General features: G+C 34.3%; 1 protein-coding gene across 1 annotated transcript in view; it reads left to right on the forward strand.

Moving 5' to 3' along the window:
• The window catches only part of LOC124533208 (small G protein signaling modulator 2-like), a 57,391-nt gene that overhangs the window by 26,717 nt on the left and 10,648 nt on the right, over positions 1-20,026 (forward strand). Inside the window, exons 4-14 of the mRNA XM_047108396.1 lie at positions 1,580-1,743; positions 13,172-13,391; positions 13,730-13,847; positions 14,449-14,555; positions 15,734-15,858; positions 17,000-17,116; positions 17,207-17,343; positions 17,573-17,670; positions 17,755-17,893; positions 18,894-19,069; positions 19,543-19,687. Coding sequence (XP_046964352.1) covers positions 1,580-1,743; positions 13,172-13,391; positions 13,730-13,847; positions 14,449-14,555; positions 15,734-15,858; positions 17,000-17,116; positions 17,207-17,343; positions 17,573-17,670; positions 17,755-17,893; positions 18,894-19,069; positions 19,543-19,687 — 1,546 coding nt within the window. The remainder of the gene's footprint in view (positions 1-1,579; positions 1,744-13,171; positions 13,392-13,729; positions 13,848-14,448; positions 14,556-15,733; positions 15,859-16,999; positions 17,117-17,206; positions 17,344-17,572; positions 17,671-17,754; positions 17,894-18,893; positions 19,070-19,542; positions 19,688-20,026) is intronic.

Consider the following 20,026-nt stretch of genomic DNA (forward strand, 5'->3'; position numbering starts at 1 on the left):
TATAAGCTGCGTTACAAAAACGAGCTTTTGCATTCGATGCAAACGACGAACTAAAGTACCTATCGAAGTCTACCTCCAGTTCAAAGGCTAAGCCGTCGATACCATCTTTAAAAGCACTTCAAATTATTTTAAACTTTTAGATTGTAGAGATCGCTTTATATTGAATTTAGTTTCAGAGTACTCTTCACCTTGAGAGCTATCCGAGCGACTGATCAAATGCCTTCGTTAACTTTTAAACAAGTTAGGAATAATATCTCCGAGATCAAAGATTACATTTTTAAGGAAACCTTACAATCTTCTTTATGATAAAATATTTATTGTTTTGTTATGGAATTTATTTTGGAAGTATATCTTATTGCAACTGCTTAATTTGAGTAAGTTGTATTAGTACTACAAGCTACTATTATGGTAGGTAGTTTACTAACTACTATAATAGTTGATTTTTCAATGGGTTCGGATACAAATGTAGTAAAAATCTATCCGTGACATAAAGGTTTCCTCACGTTTATCCTTCACCGTCGAACGCGACATTAATTTAAATACATATTAAAAAGGTACTTGAAAAATAAATCTATAATCTTTAGTTAGGATTGAGAACACTTACTATAGCTTATATAATAGCTAACTGGGTTTGCGTTACATTATAATAATAATAAAAAAAATCACAAATAAAGTATACTAGATACAATTTACATAAATTGTATAAAATACCAATTACGCTATACAATGTTTATAAATACGACTAGCACTATTTATAAAAATAGTAATGTTTTCTAAAGCTTATTTTTATATTGTACGTTTGTACATGTTTGGTAGAACCTACATTAACAAATACAAAATATAGATTGAATATATTATTATTTTAGTTTAGTGTCCGTTATTTCTCAATTACAGCGAGATGTGGTTTATGGCCGTAATAACATCGCATTGAAACTGATACCAATGAATTTTAAAGTATAAGGACTAGCGCGCACTGGTAACTTTTGTCACGGTGACTGTTTCGTTACTCTTGTAAAGTCCGTAAATATGTACAGATGCAGACACAAATGTCACGTCGTAACGTGCGCGCACCTCCATACATATTCATGGACTCGACAAGAGTGACGAAACAGTCACCGTGACAAAAGTTACCTACCAGTGTACCAGTTCTTACTTAAACGTAGTTTGTTTTTTATTCATGACTTTAAGTGCGTATTACGTTTGGATAAACGTGTAATAAAACAAAATGTATTAAACATTTCTACATGTAATTCTACGTAATGTTTATACGAAGTCTTGGTGGTAGGGCTTTGTGCGAGCCCGTCTGGGTAGGTACCACCCACTCATCAGTTATTCTACCGCCAAATAACAGTAGTCAGTATTGTTGTGTTCCGGTTTGAAGGGTGAGTGAGCCAGTGTAACTACAGGCACAAGGGACATAACATCTTAGTTCCCAAGGTTAGTGGCGCAGTGACGATGTAAGGAATAGTTAATATTTCTCACAGCGTCATTGTCTATGGGTGATGGTGACCACTTACCATCAGGTGGCCCATATGCTCGTCCGCCAACCTATACCATAAAAAAAGTCTTTTTTTTATAGAACTGTCCAGAAGCAGCATTAGTATCAGCTCGAGTTTTGGCTGCCGAAGGCGCTCCAGCAACGCGATCGGCTTCTGGAGTCGAGAGGCGACCGTCAGCTCCACGACCTCCGCTTAATAAACGAGGATCTGGCTCTTTGCTATCGCAGCCACCACCACAATCAAAGTAAGTTGTAAACCTTCTTGTAATTCAATCAGTATTTATGTTTCGGTAAACTGTTTTCTTTTGAAATATAAGTTCTTCATTCTATTTTATTTCTGATTTCATTGTCTTACTGCTGTTCAATGACCTGTATTATTTGTCCAGGAGAATGTTTGAAACTGATTCCATAACGCCGCTATAATGAGGTTTGGTGAATACGGCAAAATATCCTCTGACACAATTAGATTCCTTAACGTTTAATAATAATTAATATTGATAAAAATATACTGTAATTCAATTTATATAATGGCTTATTAACATGGTTAAGTAAAAACCGTTTAAAATTAAGCATGATCAAAACGGCTCCTAACAAAACCATATAAAATTCGTATATAAAAGTCGTAAAATCGTTTTACTTCCATATTGAATTCGATCATTACGAATCCACTAAGTAGTTAAATAAATACTTAAAACGAATAAAGGATAAAAAGTAAAAAATTGCGATTCATTAGTAAAAGGGAATGAGTGAAATTTAAACGGACGGCAAATAATTTCCCCGACATAATTGATTAGGAAAATTGAATAGTCCGTGAGTCGCGCCGCGGATAGGCATTCATTTTAACGCAATCTCGACAACAGCGCTGATTCTTAATTCATTGTAATTCAATAACACATGCATGATCTTGTTGTAGGTTTTTTTTTATTAACAGTACGGACAGATATGCAAATGAACATTATTCATCATTTCATTTTATGACTATTATTGAGGACCATACCTAAAGAACCTATGCTGCGTGTTTCTGTCTCTCTCTTACAGGGTTCTTTATCAAGTATTGTATAACTTCTATTATAGGTAAATGTAAATATATAAATTAATAGTATCGTATTTCCATATATAACGGAACCATAAGAGAAAATTATCTCTCAACACTTGGTCGGTATTTTATTGTATACTAGCGACCCGCCCCGGCTTTGCAAGGGTGCAATAATGATACTAAATATTTTACAGGATTTTTTTTATTAATGAGATCACATCAGAAACATCTAAAATTATCTTACAAAAACCTTCCTCTCGAAGCCATTAAAAAACCGTATCAAAATTAGTTTTGTAATTTTAAAGATCTAAGCATACATAGGGACAAATAGCAGTCAGCGAATACGTTTTATACCATGTAATGAAGTGTAGCCTTGCTTGTTTTTATGGTTTTAAAATATTAGAACTATGTATTTATATGAAAGCTATATTACATGCTTTTATTACGTTCGACCGGTTGGCCTGTGTAGGTTTTGATATACACAATTAACTAATTACCTTTTGCAACAGAATTTAAACTAATACGATTATTAATTTTACTCGTTTATCACAAACGAGTAAAATTAATAATAGTAGAGGTATAAAACATAAAAATATATTCAATAAATAAATATATTTTCATATTTAAGGAAATCGTGTACAGTTTAGTTGTAAGCGCTTTAGTCCGTGTACATATTTAATTATTCCGTCAATTTAGACTTAAAACGATCAACGGACCGCATAACGACGTTAAAGTCAGCGTCCGCCCTTACGCGTTGCGATCATGTTTTCGGTTATTAAATATTTTTTAATTTTTTACAAAAATCTCTTGTCAAAAAGACTACTTCGACCTAAATATATCCTTCGTATCTTTAAATATCTTGAAGCTTGACTATTGTTGTAACTGCTAACACAGGGTTAAAGGTTAGACAAAAGGTTAGGTTAGGATATAGGGGATTTACTGTAGTAATCTATGTCATATGTAAAATCAAATATATTTACTGTTTGTTTTTTAATGCATAGTTGAAGCTAAATGATACGCTAATGATACTGTGGCGCCAACCAAGAAACAGCGACCGTACCAATGGCTATTAGTGGCTATGCTGGCATACTCATTGCCAGTGGGTCTCATGTCATATAAATCTGTGTAATAGTCAAGCTGTGTCAAGCAAACTCAAAAACGCGTTCCTTTTTTAAGTTGAAAATATAAATAATTATTATAAATCTATGAGGGATAAATAGAGAAGCAATGTTTGTACAAAACGTGGTAATAAACTGGAATTTGGTAAATGAGCATTACGAAGATTTTGAAAGTTAACATCTAAAAAAAGAGGTTTCGACTGATTTAAAATTTGTTTATCGAAAGAGACATTCCGCGGTTTGACTTTAAAATAAAGGTTTGAAACATGTGTCGTGTAAATATAATTTTAATTAACATTATATTCATATGAAGTTAAATTCGAAGCGCAAAAAAATTAAGATTGTTATTATTAATTCTGTTAATTTCTGAGATATTTTCAAAAGGAAAACCTACAAGACCATTCACAAATATTGATCTCTGTTTTTAGATTCTACATCTATATTAATATTATAAATTTGGAAGTAACTTTGTCAGTCTGACGCTCTATCACGACCAAACCGATGTACTGCATTTGATGAAATTTGGTATGAAGATAACTTGAAGTCCAATAACGGATATAGGCTACTTTTTGCCTGACACATGACGACCGACACCCTAAAAGGCGGGCGAAGCCGCAGGCGATCACTAGTTACATATAAAGTTTAATAAAGGTACAGATAATACTTAATCTACTGCCGATTAAGGAATATTAGTTAAGTTTCAATATTAAGGCTTTAGTTATAGACCTCTTTTATATTTAAAAAGTTTTTATTTGCGATGTTAATAAATTTCTCGGTTGAATTGAAAATTACTCTGAAGGATTTACTTATAGTTATTGGATATTTTCTATAACGAAAATATAATTTAAATATATTTCAAACATATAAATATATTGAATTGAAACTTTTCAAAGCACTTCATGATAATACAAACAAAAAAAAAACAGATTTAAATTATCGTAGAGTAGGAAACAAGTGTTGTTTCTTGTATTATCCTGTTATTTATTTATTGTATTTGTTTTTATATAAATTGATAAATAGGAAAATAAATATGTCAGATTCTGACTTTATTATTTTCTTTAAAAGACGCTTTTGAAATTTTTGTACTACGAAAGTATTTTTGGCGAAGAATAAAGATTTTAATCGAAAAATGATTGTTATTTTAGAGATTGTTATTTTTTTCTCTACCGGCATTATGGTGCCTTTATATGCGACCTATTTCGTTATAATATAATTTTATAACATATTTTTAATGAATTTAACGATTGTATTATGTTCAAAAAGTTACAAAGTTCGAGAAATGGAAATTCATTAAGAGATATTTATCTTCAATAGTATTTTTGTGGCAAAACAAATGTAAATTTTGGGTCATTATGAAATTGTCATTAAATTACGTCTGTTTTGGAAAATTGTTATTTATTAATTTTAATCTCTCTTTGATCTCATTACCGAAACGAAGTTTAAAAAGCATAATTTATCGAGTTACCGTAAAACAGCATGCACAAGTTTTGTAATTTAAAGTTCGGCAGCGCTACGCGGATCCAATTAAAAGTAGTACTACGTCATAACGCTTGCACGGACAGGGATGATTGAATTTCAGTATCGAAATAACGACGGGCTTATAGTATATATTTTTGCTGCCAATATTGTTTTTTTATGTCAATGTTTATTATGAATATTGATTTTTGTCTCACGCCTACGATGCTTTTATTTTAAATACACTAACAGATATTAATTTTTCGATATTCGAATTTCTGTATTATGAAATGAAAGGCGCGATCTATATCAGCGAAGAGACAATATAAGGAATTCTTTTAAATATTTTATATATGAGTGAGAAAAAGGGCTTTTTTACATACATATAAACTTTTTAAAAACAAGGCAATTGTAAGAAAAAAGCGCGTTTAACTTAGTCCGAGGCCTCACGTGGGCACTTCTCAACCGAGAAGTATCTAATCGTGAGGCTGTCTGCACCGGAGTTGAAGTCAGGCTAGAAGGGCCAAATAAAAGTAAAACAGATTGTTTATTCGTATTAAGAAAGAACTAAAACATTTCGTTTTTTTTAATTATATTATGTTCGCTTGTTGTCTGGCAGTCGCTTGTCTTGTTAGCAACATTATAGAGTTCAATTAGAGTGAACTTCAATTATAAACTAATGTGAAGTGAATGTTTTGAAAAGTGAAGTCCAAATGAAACTGTATTCAGCAAACCGAATTATTAATACACAATATTATTCCTGTGTGATTTACAGTTTCAAAACATATATTTAGACGTATTTTTTTAAGCTTTACCTAATCTGTTATGATGTTCTATATTTTATTGAAATTGTTTTTAATTTATGCCATTAAAGTAGGTTGTATATAAAAAGGTAAAAAATTGTCTTTGACTGTAGTATGTATGGAAAAGGGTTGTTGGTTTATTTCAATTTAGTTGGTAAGTTTATAGGAAATAAATTCTCTCGTCACTCGTGCCTAGCATAGATTTGTATGAAATATTCTCCCGCCACGTGTATATATCGAGGTTAGTCGATAAAATACGCTGACATTTTATACACTGAAAGGAATACAAAAAGATCGTGGCCTGAGTGCATGTCACAAAGAGCTCGGGTTTCCATTAAGGAATTTAAGCAATAAACAGAGAGAAAAAAAGTAGACTATATTATATTCTTGACCTTATTCTTATCAGTTATTGTGTATAATATTTTTATTACTTTTACTTATCCATTTGTAATGAATTTACCCGGAAAATAAATCATAACTTATTATTATATAAGTGGATTTTCCCTGTGTAAGTTATCTAGAATTTTGGCTACGGGCGAGAATTTCAGAGTGGCAGGAGATAATTTTTATTGGATAGATATTTAAATACTGGCAAGTGACATAAACTACTTGTTTCCGAAAAATATTGCGCGAAAGCGAAGCGTTACGTGTTGCATGTTTTATGAAATTATAGCGAACTGCATCAATTTACCGGAATGATAAATCTCGTTTCCGAGCGTTTATTGGATAAAACTCGCGATTAAATACGACGGTGATAAAAATTTAACCCGTGTATCTAATCAGAAAAAAAATCATAATAAAATTTATTCGAGTAGGTTTTTACAAGCTTAAGAATCGTCATTTAACGTTTTTTTTATATTATGTGAAGCTACGTACCTACTAAATGTTTGGATATCGTAATATTTTTCAATAAATCAACATTTTGATTATTAAAATTTCACTGGTGTATTACGCTATGCATTTGTCTCTTATCATTAAAATCCATTTGTAAATGAGAGAAAAAATATATTTTACCTTAAAGCAAACTAACCCAATTACGAACGCTGGAAACTGTTCGGAAACTCTGTGACGTTTTAATTAGAAAACACCGCATACATTCCCTCACTACGAGTATATACCAACGCGTTGATTAAATTTGTCTGTCGCTTGTGAACTACAATTTTACTTTAGAAAACAATTAGTCTATAGTTTAGATAAAGCTTAACATGTTAATAAGTTGTCTTTGTTAAATAATGTATGTATTAGGTTGGGGAAAAAGTCTTTTCGCATATAGTATGTATGAACTTGTAATAAAATCTCTTTGGCTATACCATTGGTATCTGGCTGGTTTTGGTATCATTAAAAAGTTTTAATTTTAAAGAAGGCACTTCCAAATTCAAATTAGGAATTTGTGTGATTTTCATTTGTTTTTGTTGTTGTTAAAATGAGTGAATCTAAAGAAGAAATTCGATACATTTTAAAATTTTACTATAAAAAAGGTAAAAATGCAACTCAAGCCGCGAAAAAAAATTGTGATGTTTATGGACCTAATGCAGTATCTGTGAGAGTAGCGCAAGTTTGGTTTAAGCGTTTTCAAGCCGGAAATTTTGATATCAAAGATGCATCTCGCTCTGGTCGCCCTGTTACGGACAAAATTGATGCCATTTTTGAAAAAGTGGAGCAAGATCAGCATATTAGTAGTTACGATGTAGCTGAAGAACTGGCAATTGACCACAAAACGGTTTTGACTCATTTGAATAAAGCTGGGTACACAAAAAAGCTCGATATATGGGAGCCTCATGAACTCACTGAAAGAAACCTAATGAACCGTGTACTCATTTGTGATTCTTTATTACGACGTAACGAAACCGAACCATTTTTGAAGAAGCTGATAACTGGTGATGAAAAGTGGATCACATACGACAAGAACGTGCGAAAAAGATCGTGGTCAAAGGCCGGTCAAGCTTCACAGACTGTGGCAAAACCCGGATTAACTCGCAATAAGGTAATGCTGTGTGTATGGTGGGATTGGAAGGGCACCATTCATTATGAGCTGTTACCGCCCGGCAGGACCATCGATTCAGAACTGTATTGCGAATAATTGATGAGATTGAAGCAAGAAATTGAGAGAAAGCGGCCAGAATTGATCAACAGAAGGGGTGTGGTTTTTCACCATGACAACGCTAGACCTCACACATCTTTAGCCACTCAACAAAAATTACGAGAGTTTGGCTGGGAGGTATTAATGCATCCGCCGTATAGTCCTGACCTTGCACCTTCAGATTTTCATCTGTTTCGGTCTCTGCAGAATTCCTTAGGCAGTGTCAGGTTAACATCACGAGAGGACTGCCAAAACCACTTGTCACAGTTTTTCGATCAGAAGCCCCAAAATTTTTACAGCAATGGGATCATGTCACTACCAACAAGATGGCAAAAAGGTATGGAACAAAATAGCACCTACATACTTTAGTCAAATATAAATAAACTATAAAAAAAACTTTTTGAATTTTTATATAAAATACGAAGAAACTTTTTCCCCAACCTATTATGTATGTGTATAAGCTAGACATTAATAGTTTCATACAATCTTGTGCCCCAGATAGCACATAAATCAGTTGCTTTATTAATTTTTTTTCAAATATTTTACAACATCACATACATTACTCTGATCCCAATGTAAATAGCTAAAACACTTGTGTTATGGAAAATCAGAAGTAGTGACGGTACCACAAACACCCAGACCGAAGACACCATACAAAACTAATGAATTCTCTACCCCGACTTAGCCGGGAATCGAACCCAGACCTCGGAGTGGCGTACCCATGAACACCGGTGTACACACTACTCGGTAACGGAGGTCGTCTTTTGCCTAAGCTCTTTTCGATTGGGTCGGATATATCAGCCCACTGGATTGTGAAAGTGAGGGTATGAGAATGTTATATAATATGTCCTGCGCGGATATCTTGTCTCCCTTGAGAACAGCCGCTGTAGCCGAAATCGGCCAGGAGAATATTAGCTAGTCTTGAAATACCAAAAATACGCAGGTTATTGAACGTCCGGTCGAATGAATAATAATTATTGAAATATAACTATAGCTTCAGCTTGCAAAATTTTAATTCATTTATTATCTAAGCGCCCCGGCCCCGGATTCGCGCGGATGGACATAAGGTTTTTTTATATTTTTACCTTTTATTTATACATTATTTTCCGACATGTTTAACAATTGTCGTTCTCTTTCAACTTATATACAAAAAAATCTTAATAAGAGATATAGCTAAATCTTCCCAATGAATCCTTCTGTCTAGTAGTGAAAACCCCATGAAAATCCGATCAATAGTTTTGGAGTTCAGACGCGGCCGGACTTTGTTTTATAACACGTGTAGTGTAGTGATAAATTAAATGGTCAAAATTGTATGTACTACACAAACAATGGGTTGGTACTTCGTAGATTTCTAGATTTTTTATTATTCCTCTCGTGTTCGGAGGTAAAATAAAGCGTCGTGAGAAAACCTACAAGTGTTGACGAATTATGTCATTCACGCAGTAGAGCAGCGCGATAAAACAAGATCTCCACGAGAAGTGATTACTCTCAGGCAGAAGTAGGTCGTTAACGGATATGTGATAAATATTTTTTTATCAAGGCCAAATAATTCAAAAGCTCTCAGTGGCTTTTCTTACTTCGCATTTCAATTTAAGACTACTTACTTTTACTTTGACTAGTTTGTATAAAATGTCATTAGTTCTAATATATAATTTCACTATAAGTTTTTAAATATCGATACTGAGATTGTCAACATTGTCTCTGAAAGAGTTACGGAATCTTTAAGTACCATTAGGCTTTTCTGTAACAAGAATCTCGCTACTCACCCAAGCTTGAAATGTCAGAATTTTATATGCGACGTTGACTATAGGCACCGTGCAGAAACAATAGAGGGCGTTATAATTTCAACAGTAGAGACACCGTGCGAGTAAAAACAGAAACTTCCCAGGCACATTAGTGCAGACTGGCAGCTGTCAAGTCTGTAAATATGTTTTTACAATGATTAAAATTATAAAATATGTTTTTTTACCAATAAACAACGATCGGCAGCAAGGTCAAAATGTATCAAAAGCCAAAAGCTATTCGAGTCAGGACATGTTTTCGATGTCACAGAAACAGTTGGCCAAGAACAAGAAACAATATTAATTGGAAAAATTGTTGCTCAGACAAAAATTTCAAATGTATATAATGTTAAGATAACACTAAGTACTTTTTAAAATTAATTGTTAATACAGTATCTTTAGAAAACCATTATTTCTATTTTTTATTTTATCCCTCTCTTTTCAGCTTAATTGCAATAGGAACATCAAAGTTGCAATTTGTCAATGCAAGGAAGGTCTATCAGGACAGTGCCTTAGTTTATTACGTGAATTCTGTAGAAGGTCGAATATAATATGGAAAACTAATTACGCACAAGAATAGGGCAAACCGTACGACAATTACAGGGTTATGATAAAGGAGTGACAGTAAAATTTTACACCCTTAAAAATGTTTTTGGATGTATTACAGCATCCAGAACTACAACAATACATTTCGATAGCTCAAATTAACAAAAATTAACACGAAAATTCAGAATTTTTTTTCGTTGTTTGACAGTAAAATTTCTAACATTGAGGATAAAAGTTTTGAATATGAGTCACGAGATGGCAGAGTCATCGCTACGCACGGTGCCTATAATAATCGTTTTAAAATGACGTAAGTCTGTTAGTCAGTTGTCAATATATCAGGAGTGAGATACGAAATGATTTCTTACAAAATCGCAATGCAGTGAAATTATTCGTTTGCTCAAAGACCACAAAAGAAAGTAATTTTCTTAAAATTTAACAAAATAAAACAAGTATTTTTATACCAATGACCTAATTATACCCAATAATAAAAGCAGTGTTAATGGGAATCCTTGTAATACCTGACAGTTTTATTTTCTGTACAATACCTTTTCAATTGAAAAGCCTTTTTTGTCGCGAAAAATCTTGTTCTTTAACACTCGTCCTTTATGAGATTGTTTCGTTCCCCGAAGACTTACAAACGCTTCTGATACTATAAACCTTATGTTTGTCAGTATAAAGTCGATTTTTCGTTAGCAATAAAACAAGATAACATTGTTAGTCTGTTCCTCTTTATTGCCAGTTTATGACCAGTCGTAAATGAAAAACAATAATGAGCATTACGTTTCATTAACTTTTTATTTGTTCGGTCTAAAGATGCTAAAAAACAATGATAGTTGATTATCAAGGTCATGGTTTCTAGTAAACTTAAAGTATTTCAAAAGAATTTAGAGATTTTAAAAATTTATATTACAACTAGCGACTCGCTGCGGCTTCGCACGGGTGCAATACTGGTACTAAATATACTACAGAATTTGTTTATTTTCGACATCACATAAAAACTTCCAAAATTATCAGTGTTTCTCTATTATTGTCCATGTTTTGCATACAAAAACATACATCTGGAATCTAATAATAAAACCGCATCAAAATCCGTTGCGTAATTTTAAAGATCTAATCATATATATCATAATAATGAAGATTCGTAATGAAGAGTAGAAATATTAGGAAAAGCGATATAGGAAGTCATCGAATTAATTGGGCAAAGCACCGCCGCATGTGTTTTGTTATTATGTATTGCCGTTTTGCTTTGGTAGCTGTTTCTTGTATCTTCGTTGTTTGTGAATATATAAGTTGTGTGTCAAATAAACTATCTTTATCAAGTTTTTCCGTAATTACGATTTCAAAATTACAATTTTAAGTGAACATATTATTGGTGGTAGGGCTTTGTGCAAGCCCGTCTGGGTAGGTACCACCCACTCATCAGTGATTCTACCGCCAAATAACAGTACTCAGTATTGTTATGTTCCGGTTTGAAGGGTGTGAATAGTTAATATTTCTTACAGCGTCATTGTCTATGGGTGACCAATTACCATCAGGTGGCCTATATGCTCGTCCGCCAACCTATACTATAAAAAAATATCTCTGTATACATATGATCACTTGCTTGGATATGACGTATATTTCATTGATTAAATATTTTGGGGCTCAAGAACTTTCTGAGCTAACAGTTTTTAGTTTGTCCTATTAGATATCACGGTACAGACATAAAAAAAATATATTCAATGATTTGCAATGTATCAGTTATGACGAAATATATATTTCTAAACAAAGTTGGAACACCTCACTTGAACTTCATAGTATAAAACAAAGTCGCTTCCCGACATCTTTTTGTTCCTGTGTATGGTTAGATCTTTAAAACAATGCAACGATTTTTGATATTTTGTTAATGGATAGAGCAATTCAAGATTAAGTATGTATTTATCTATGTATATTACATGTATCTTTGTATATTATGTGTATATACACAACAGATAAATATTGATAATTTTAGAGTTTTCTAATGTGATGTCGTAAATGAACACATTTTTGCGCTCACATAGCAAACTCTGGCTGAACCCTATGAGATAGATCAAAATAATGTATAACAATATTTTACACCTAAAAAGGTCTACAAAAAATCCGGAATGGTATATGTTCATCTCTTAGGGCTAATCTACAATAACCATCTTTTATCCTTTACTTTTACGAGAAATAATGGCTTATTTACGAAGCGTTTTTAAGCAACACACCATTAATCCTTAAGTTCATTGTGTATGGAATATAGACCAACATGGCCCTTTACGGTATGTAATCTGTAATTGGGTAGATATTAATGGATGGGATAGATTCAAAATGCAGATTGAAATAAATTATTATATTATTGAAACACAGCGGTTTGTTTGCTAATAATAAAAAAGCTGTGAACGTTGTATATAAATAATATAAATAATCTGTAGTATATTCACTAGTTGCGGCCCATCCCGATTTCGCACGGGTGCAATGCTGGCAGTAAATATACTACAGAATGTCTTATAACGTTCACAGTTTTTCAGTCGTCATAAATGTTTCTTTATTATCCATGTGTTACATACAAAAATCTTTCTCTCGGATCACTATCTAATAAAAACAAACCGCATCAAAATCAGATGTGTAAGCATACATAGAGACAAATATCCAATATCCCCTAGGTATGCTTAGCCTTGAACGACTTTAGACTATGTAATGATGACAGAATATCATTATATACAACTTTAACAGCTTTTTTATCTTTACATGGCTGGCTCTGTGTGTGTCTGGCTGTTAGAGTAAAATAAAACGTATTATTTGTAGGGAATTGAAACTTTATCTTACTTTTAAACCGTTTATTTTGTCCTAGGTACCTATGGATACGAATAGCTCTATTCGAGCGTCAATTGGCTAAAATTATTGAACATTTAGTCAACAATGCCAGTAGATACTACGAAAGGGAAGCGTTGGTAGCAGATCCTGACTACGGTAGTATCCTGAGCTCCTTACTGGTTGGTCCTTGTGCCTTGGAATACTCCAAAGCTAAAGCTCCAGCCTGCTTTTGGACAGATCCTCCCGCTGATGAACTGGTAAGTAAATTAATATTTTAAAATTGATTGACATGTAAGCAATAATATTATGGTGGCTGTTTGGTCGTTAACGAACTTATAGGTGTTACCTAAAACAACAACAACAGCCAGTAAATTTCCCTGGGTTTAAGCCTCCTCTCCCTTTCTAGGAGAAGGTTCGGAACATATTCCACCACGCTGTTCCAATGTCGGTTTGTGGAATACACATGTGTCAGTGTGATGTTTTCCTTCACCGCCGAGCACGAGATGAAAATAATTTTCCAATTCCTATTTTGTTATTTTTTTTATTAATTAAATATTTTGAATTTCTCTTTGTCATTTATAAAATTATTTTAAAGGTTCAGAGACATAGGATGTCTGCCGGTACGACAACGCCGCCTTCTGTAAGGAGACCAATTCTTAACTTTAGGAGAAGTCTCAATGCGTCCTCAGATGACGGCAGTACAGTAACTACAGGTAAACTACTTTCTACATATAGAGCTACTAGGTAGCAAGACATGCTATATAAATGACTAGTAATGTTGGTTGTCATGTGTTAGGCAAAAAAAGTGACATATGTTCTTTCTTGAAGTTCAAGTTTTCTTCATACCAAATTTCATCAAATTCGGTTCAGCAGTGTGGTCGTGAAAGAGCGATAGACAGACAGACAGACAGAGGTACTTTCCGGTAATATATTGTCACCTATAGAGTTACAATAAAAAAGGTCTACTCTGATATCGAAATGCAGATAAAAGTCTTGGTTCAGATGCAATGCAGGTCACGGGTTAAAATATCAAAAAATAATTTATTGTTCCTTTTTTGTAATGTTTCTCGAATTCCTCGATGTAGACAACCATCATAAAAAGTGGAGACTTTTTCCAAACACTGGAATATTACTCTTACAGAATTACTTATTTAATCCTCAAAGTATTGAATTACTAATATTTACTTCCTAGTTCAAACTTGTTTTACAAATCTCTGTATTACAAGTTTGTAAGGAGCAAAGTTCTTGATCTTATGAAATCTGCTTGTTTTACAAAATCTTGAGAGTTTTGAAGTAACTAATTAAATTGTACAGGAACAGCGAATGCAACTGCGTCCAACGCTAAGGATTATGTTGAGAGCTTACATCAGAATTCGAGAGCGACACTTCTATACGGCAAAAACAATGTTCGGGTTCAGCCGGTTAGTGTGAAATATCTATTTTTCTATCTGTTGCATATTGTTGCAGAAGATATGAAGCTTAGTAAGTTATGAAGCTTTGTGGATTATACTCGAATTAGAGGAGACCTTTGTTTTATTATTTTTTTACAACATCACATACATTACTCTGATCCCAATGTAAGTAGCTGAAGCACTTGTGTTATGGAAATCAGAAGTAACGACGGTACCACAATCACCAGACCCAAAACAACATAGAAAACTAATGGTAATCTACATCGACTCGGCCGGGAATCGAACCCAGGACCTCAAAGTGGCGTACCCATGAAAACCGGTGTATACAACACTCGACCATGGAGGTCGTCAAAATATATGAAATTAAACTGGCTCACTCATCCTTCTATTTGGAATATAGCAAAGAATATAGTACAATATGATGAGTGGATGAGAGAAAAGGTCACTAAATTACAGCTTTAAACAAGTGATAGATTTAAATAAAATCAATTTACAGAGTAAAGTTGGGAAGTTAGATAATATGTACTCTAGACCGATTTCAATCAAAGCGCCTATCCAAAGAGAAATTAGCCATTTGCGCTGGACATATTATATTTCACAAGTGTATGCGCAAACATTGCCCTCACTCTTATAATCCAAGAGAATGGGGAATCCGACACGTCCGGAAAGAGTACATGGATGTAAACAATCCCTTCTGCTCCTGAGATTTTCCGGCAAAACTATTTAGTAAAATTTTTATTAGCCTGAAATATTGGCACTTGGGACTTTGGAATCTACGGATAATTAGCCTCTAGAACTACGAAGGAATCAGCTATTTACAACAACAACAACCACAGCCTGTAAATTCCCACGCTGCCCTAAGGCCTCCTCTCCCTTTGAGGAGAAGGTTTGGAACATATTCCACCACGCTATTCTAATGCGGGTTGGTGGAATACACATGTGGCAGAATTTTTATGAAATTTGTCACATACAGGTTTCCTCACGATGTTTTCCTTCACCGCTGAGACGAGATGAATTATAAAGACAAATTAACATGAATGCACATGAATCAGCGGTGCTTGCCTGGGTTCGAACCCGCAATTATCGGTTAAGATGCACGCGTTCTAACCACTGGGCCATCTCGACTCACTGGGCCATCTCGACTCATCAGCTATTTGAGTAATATAAATCAATTTTCTGAATTTTAGAAAGACGTCGAAGAGCCGATGGCTGGCTACTTGAGCTTACATCAAACAGCGGCTGGACTTGTTATTAAGTGGACTCCCAATCAACTTATGAACGGTTACGCCGAGAGCGAAGGAATTGATAAAAGGTAAAATAACGTAATAATTTTTGTATCATACTTGTAGTTGCTTTAAATTTCTTTGTGTGGTGTTTGATTAATTGTGTATATTTTTATTAATTTATTGTGATGTCATACTTTGTAATCTGACACAATGTAGATATAATTTTGTTTGGTATGCGTTACGCCCAAATATAATATTTTGACGGTCCCTTTATCAGAGAACTGATATCGAGCTGTTGTCAACTCGCGTTGCTCGTATAATTAATCCTTGGAATAATTCCAGAGCAATAATATGCAACAAAGGTGACCATTATTTATAAGACTGTTTTTTAGCATTTATATATTTTTTTATAGAGTAATAGTTAAAAACCCCCTAGCGATGTCTAAGGTTGCTAGATCTAGCCTGACCCCTTGGGCTTATGTCGTACCCTCTCTTTTTTTTCCTCGCTGTAAAAACGCGTTACGCTCTTCCCTCAGTGGTGCTAAGTGGGGGGATATGTGGGGCCCTCCGATGTCCAGGGCGCCGAGTGCGCCGAGGTCAACGGAATTCCCAAGATTAAATTTTTCTATATTAAATTGTTATCATTTGCTTAGCATGATATATTCAAAATGTAATTTGTTGTGCCTAATTGTCATTTATATATTTTATTGTAAGTAGGTATTTAATGTATTTCATAGAGGTACATTATTTTTTATTTGTTATTCGCCTCTTGAACCTTTCGTAACAAGTCAATAGTTCTGCCGTTTCGCAATGGCTAAACTGTATGGACAGTGCAACTCGTAACCTCAGGAAGCTCACTATGGGTAATTGATAAAGAAAGAAAGAAATAAAGCTTGATATATTTTACTCTACGGATTAAAATTCATTTAAGATATATGTATATTTTGTTATAACATAGGTGCGGTCAATTACACGGGGTTTCCGTAAAAATAATGCACTTTTTCAGTGGGGATTTTTCTTTTACATTTGCAAGGGTCGTCTTTGAAAAATTATGTTGAAATAAAAGTATCACCTGTGACCCGACGGGGTCCGTGCGACCACGTTGTCTACATTGACGTAGCTGCGTAGCTATACACTGTTTATTTAAATTTAAGTTAAATTATATTTTTGGGCGTACCGTGTTCCTTTTAAGTTTGAACCTCTTAGTGTATGCTTGTGTATGTGTAGTCAGTTTCGTTGGCACCTAGTGCATGTGTCGGCGTGTCCACATGAGTGTATTCTGTGCAGTGCTGCGCCTTGCACCGTGTATAGACGAAGATGTGCTGGTTCGCTTTGTATCAATTGGTATGTGTAGATTCGATTTGTCTTTGCTTGTATTTGTTACAATATTTAAATATTGAGCTTTTCTTCACATATTTTTTGGTACCTTTCCAGCGTATACTGGGCGATGTCTCTACAAGTTTGTGTATGGGAAGTGGTATATGTTCATGTCCATCGATCTAAACAGAGCGATGCTCTCATTTTGGTTGGACAAGATGGAGTTCAGCGACCTCCGATACATTTTCCAAAAGGTTTGTTTTGATTACATTACATTTTATTGTTACATCAGCATTAGATAACTTATGTATCCCTTACATCTGAAATATTTGAATTCGTCAACAAATAGCAAAGCTACGTACCATGTTTAATTTTGAGTTGTTATTTTAGAAAGAAATTACAAGACCATTTAATACCAATGCCAATAATCCAATTAAGTTTGGAATGTTTGGGTATTTAAATTTATTATTATTACTTTTATAGGAGGACATTTGCTGTCATTTCTGAGTAGTTTAGAGACAGGCTTACTCCCACACGGCCAACTCGATCCACCACTTTGGTCGCAACGAGGAACGGGAAAGGTTGAGTATATTTTACATTTATTCTACCACTAATGCTTACAGTATTTTGCATAGAATTAAAATTTAAAAAATATATTCTTTAAGGTGTTCGGTCGTGGCAAAATCCGCAGGCAACCTTTGCCGAGCTTATGTGAAAGTGGTGAGACGGAAGAACCTGATTGGGAAGAGGTGGCGGGAGACTACGTGTTCCGAATAGTCAACAATGCCATCACTGATAGAGAAGGTATTATCTAATGTTGGTTTTTGAAGTTAAATGGGTAGTAGGTTGTCTTTGGTTATAGCCGTATTAAAAAAAAAGATTGTAACATTTTAGATCTCACCGTACAACTTTGATGGTGTAAGACTTTGTTTATACTTTTTACCATGTGAAAAATATCATGTAAAGTGAAGTATTCGTAACTTGATAAATGCCCTGGGGTTAAAACATTCAAAGTGCTTTATTGTGTAATACGTTAACCAAATTTATGCTAAAGCGGCTTAAATTTATCATTACTTATCCTAAAAATGTTACGCAAAAAAGGCATTTCTTCATCACTACGTAGTATAAAACAAAGTCTCTTACCGCTGTCTGTCTCTATGTATGCTTAGATCTTTAAAATGATGCGACTGATTTTGATGCGGGTTTTTTAATATATAGAGTGATTCGAGGGAAAAGTTATTGTGTAGAATACAAGGACAATATAGTAAAGAGATATTCATAATTGTCGATGTCGTAAATAAACAGCCGAGATGGCCCAGTGGTTAGAACACGTGCATCTTAACCGTTGATTTCGGGTTTAAACCCAGGCAAGCACCACTATATGTATATGTGCTGCATTTGTGTTTATAATTCATCTCGTGCTCGGCGGTGAAGAAAACATCGTGAGGAAACCTGCATGTGTTTAATTTCATCGAAATTCTGCCACATGTGCATTCCACAACCTGCATTGGAACTGCGTGGTGGAATATGTTCCGAACCCTCTCCTTAATGGGAGAGGAGGCCATTAGCCCAGCAGTAGGAAATTTACAGGCTGTTACTAAATAAACACATTTTTTACGACTGCCTGTACCGTACAAGATAGATCGAAATAGGCATTGCATCCGTGCGTGGCCGGGGCGGGTCGCTAGTATAATTACAGAACGACCATCGTCTATTATTTTTTGCAATTCTAATTACCAAAAGTAAGAGTAATTGATTTAGACCCTATAAACACTAGAATGAATGTTCTCATCGCCACTATTAGCTATGCGCTACTCGTTACTGGAGCGCGTGGTGCAGTCGCCGCCGCGCACGCCGCGCCGCCCGCTGGCCTCCACGTCCACCACGTCATCAGACTCGTCCACCATGTCCGTGGACTTTCCCCCGCCCGGACTCAACGGACACACGGCTTTGCCCGCACCGAACCCTATTGTGGAAGAGGTAAGGCGCCATTGTTGATATAATATTGTCATTGTTGTCATCATGTGTGTGTGCCATCAATAATGGATACCTGCAGTTATTGAATAATTTATTTAATTATCACTACATATTATTAAACCAAGTCACCCGGCCTTGTCTGCCTGTCTGTATGTTCGCGATAAACTCCGAAACTACTAACCGGATTTTCATGTGGTTTTCATAAACAGACAGAGGAATCATGAATAAGGTTACGGTATATAATTACATGACTTTGTTTTTTTATATGTTGAAAAAGAGTAGCTATTGTGTTTCTTGCCGGTACTTCTCGGAAGAATGTAAATACTGAACCGGTGGTAGCTTCACTTAATATTGTTGTTAAATGACGATTTAAAAATTCCTATTAAAGCCCATTTGTATAAAGTACATATATTTTGATAACTTTTTTCTGTTTTATAAGAACTACTTTTCTATAGAATATCAATGATTAATTTCAGGTTGCATCGATCGAATTGGTCTGTAGTACAATGCGTCGACAGATCATCTCGCGGGCGTTTTATGGTTGGCTCGCTTACTGCAGACATCTTTCCACAGTGCGGACACATCTTAGCGGATTAGTGAATCCGAATATTGTATCAAGAGGTAAGATATTCAGACTGACACTAATATCGTTTCACTATAACATAGTAATATAGATTCGCCTTATATTGATTTTCTTTAAATATCTGTGGCATTTCCCGTACGAATTTGAACTTATATACATACTATTTGTAATAAATGCTGGGTCTTCTTCTTACGAATATGAAACAACAGATGACGGAAAGAGAGAAAAATATCCGCCAAACAATATCTGAGCTATCTTGAAATGAATTTTACAAAACTTGTCATATTATCGTTTTGATTAAATTCGTGATGGTTTTTTTTGTTTGATAACGATGAAATAAACACAATGCTTATTTAAAATAAAGTTATAAAACAACA

Source organism: Vanessa cardui, chromosome 10, assembly GCF_905220365.1.
Source record: "Vanessa cardui chromosome 10, ilVanCard2.1, whole genome shotgun sequence".
NCBI lineage: Eukaryota > Metazoa > Arthropoda > Insecta > Lepidoptera > Nymphalidae > Vanessa > Vanessa cardui.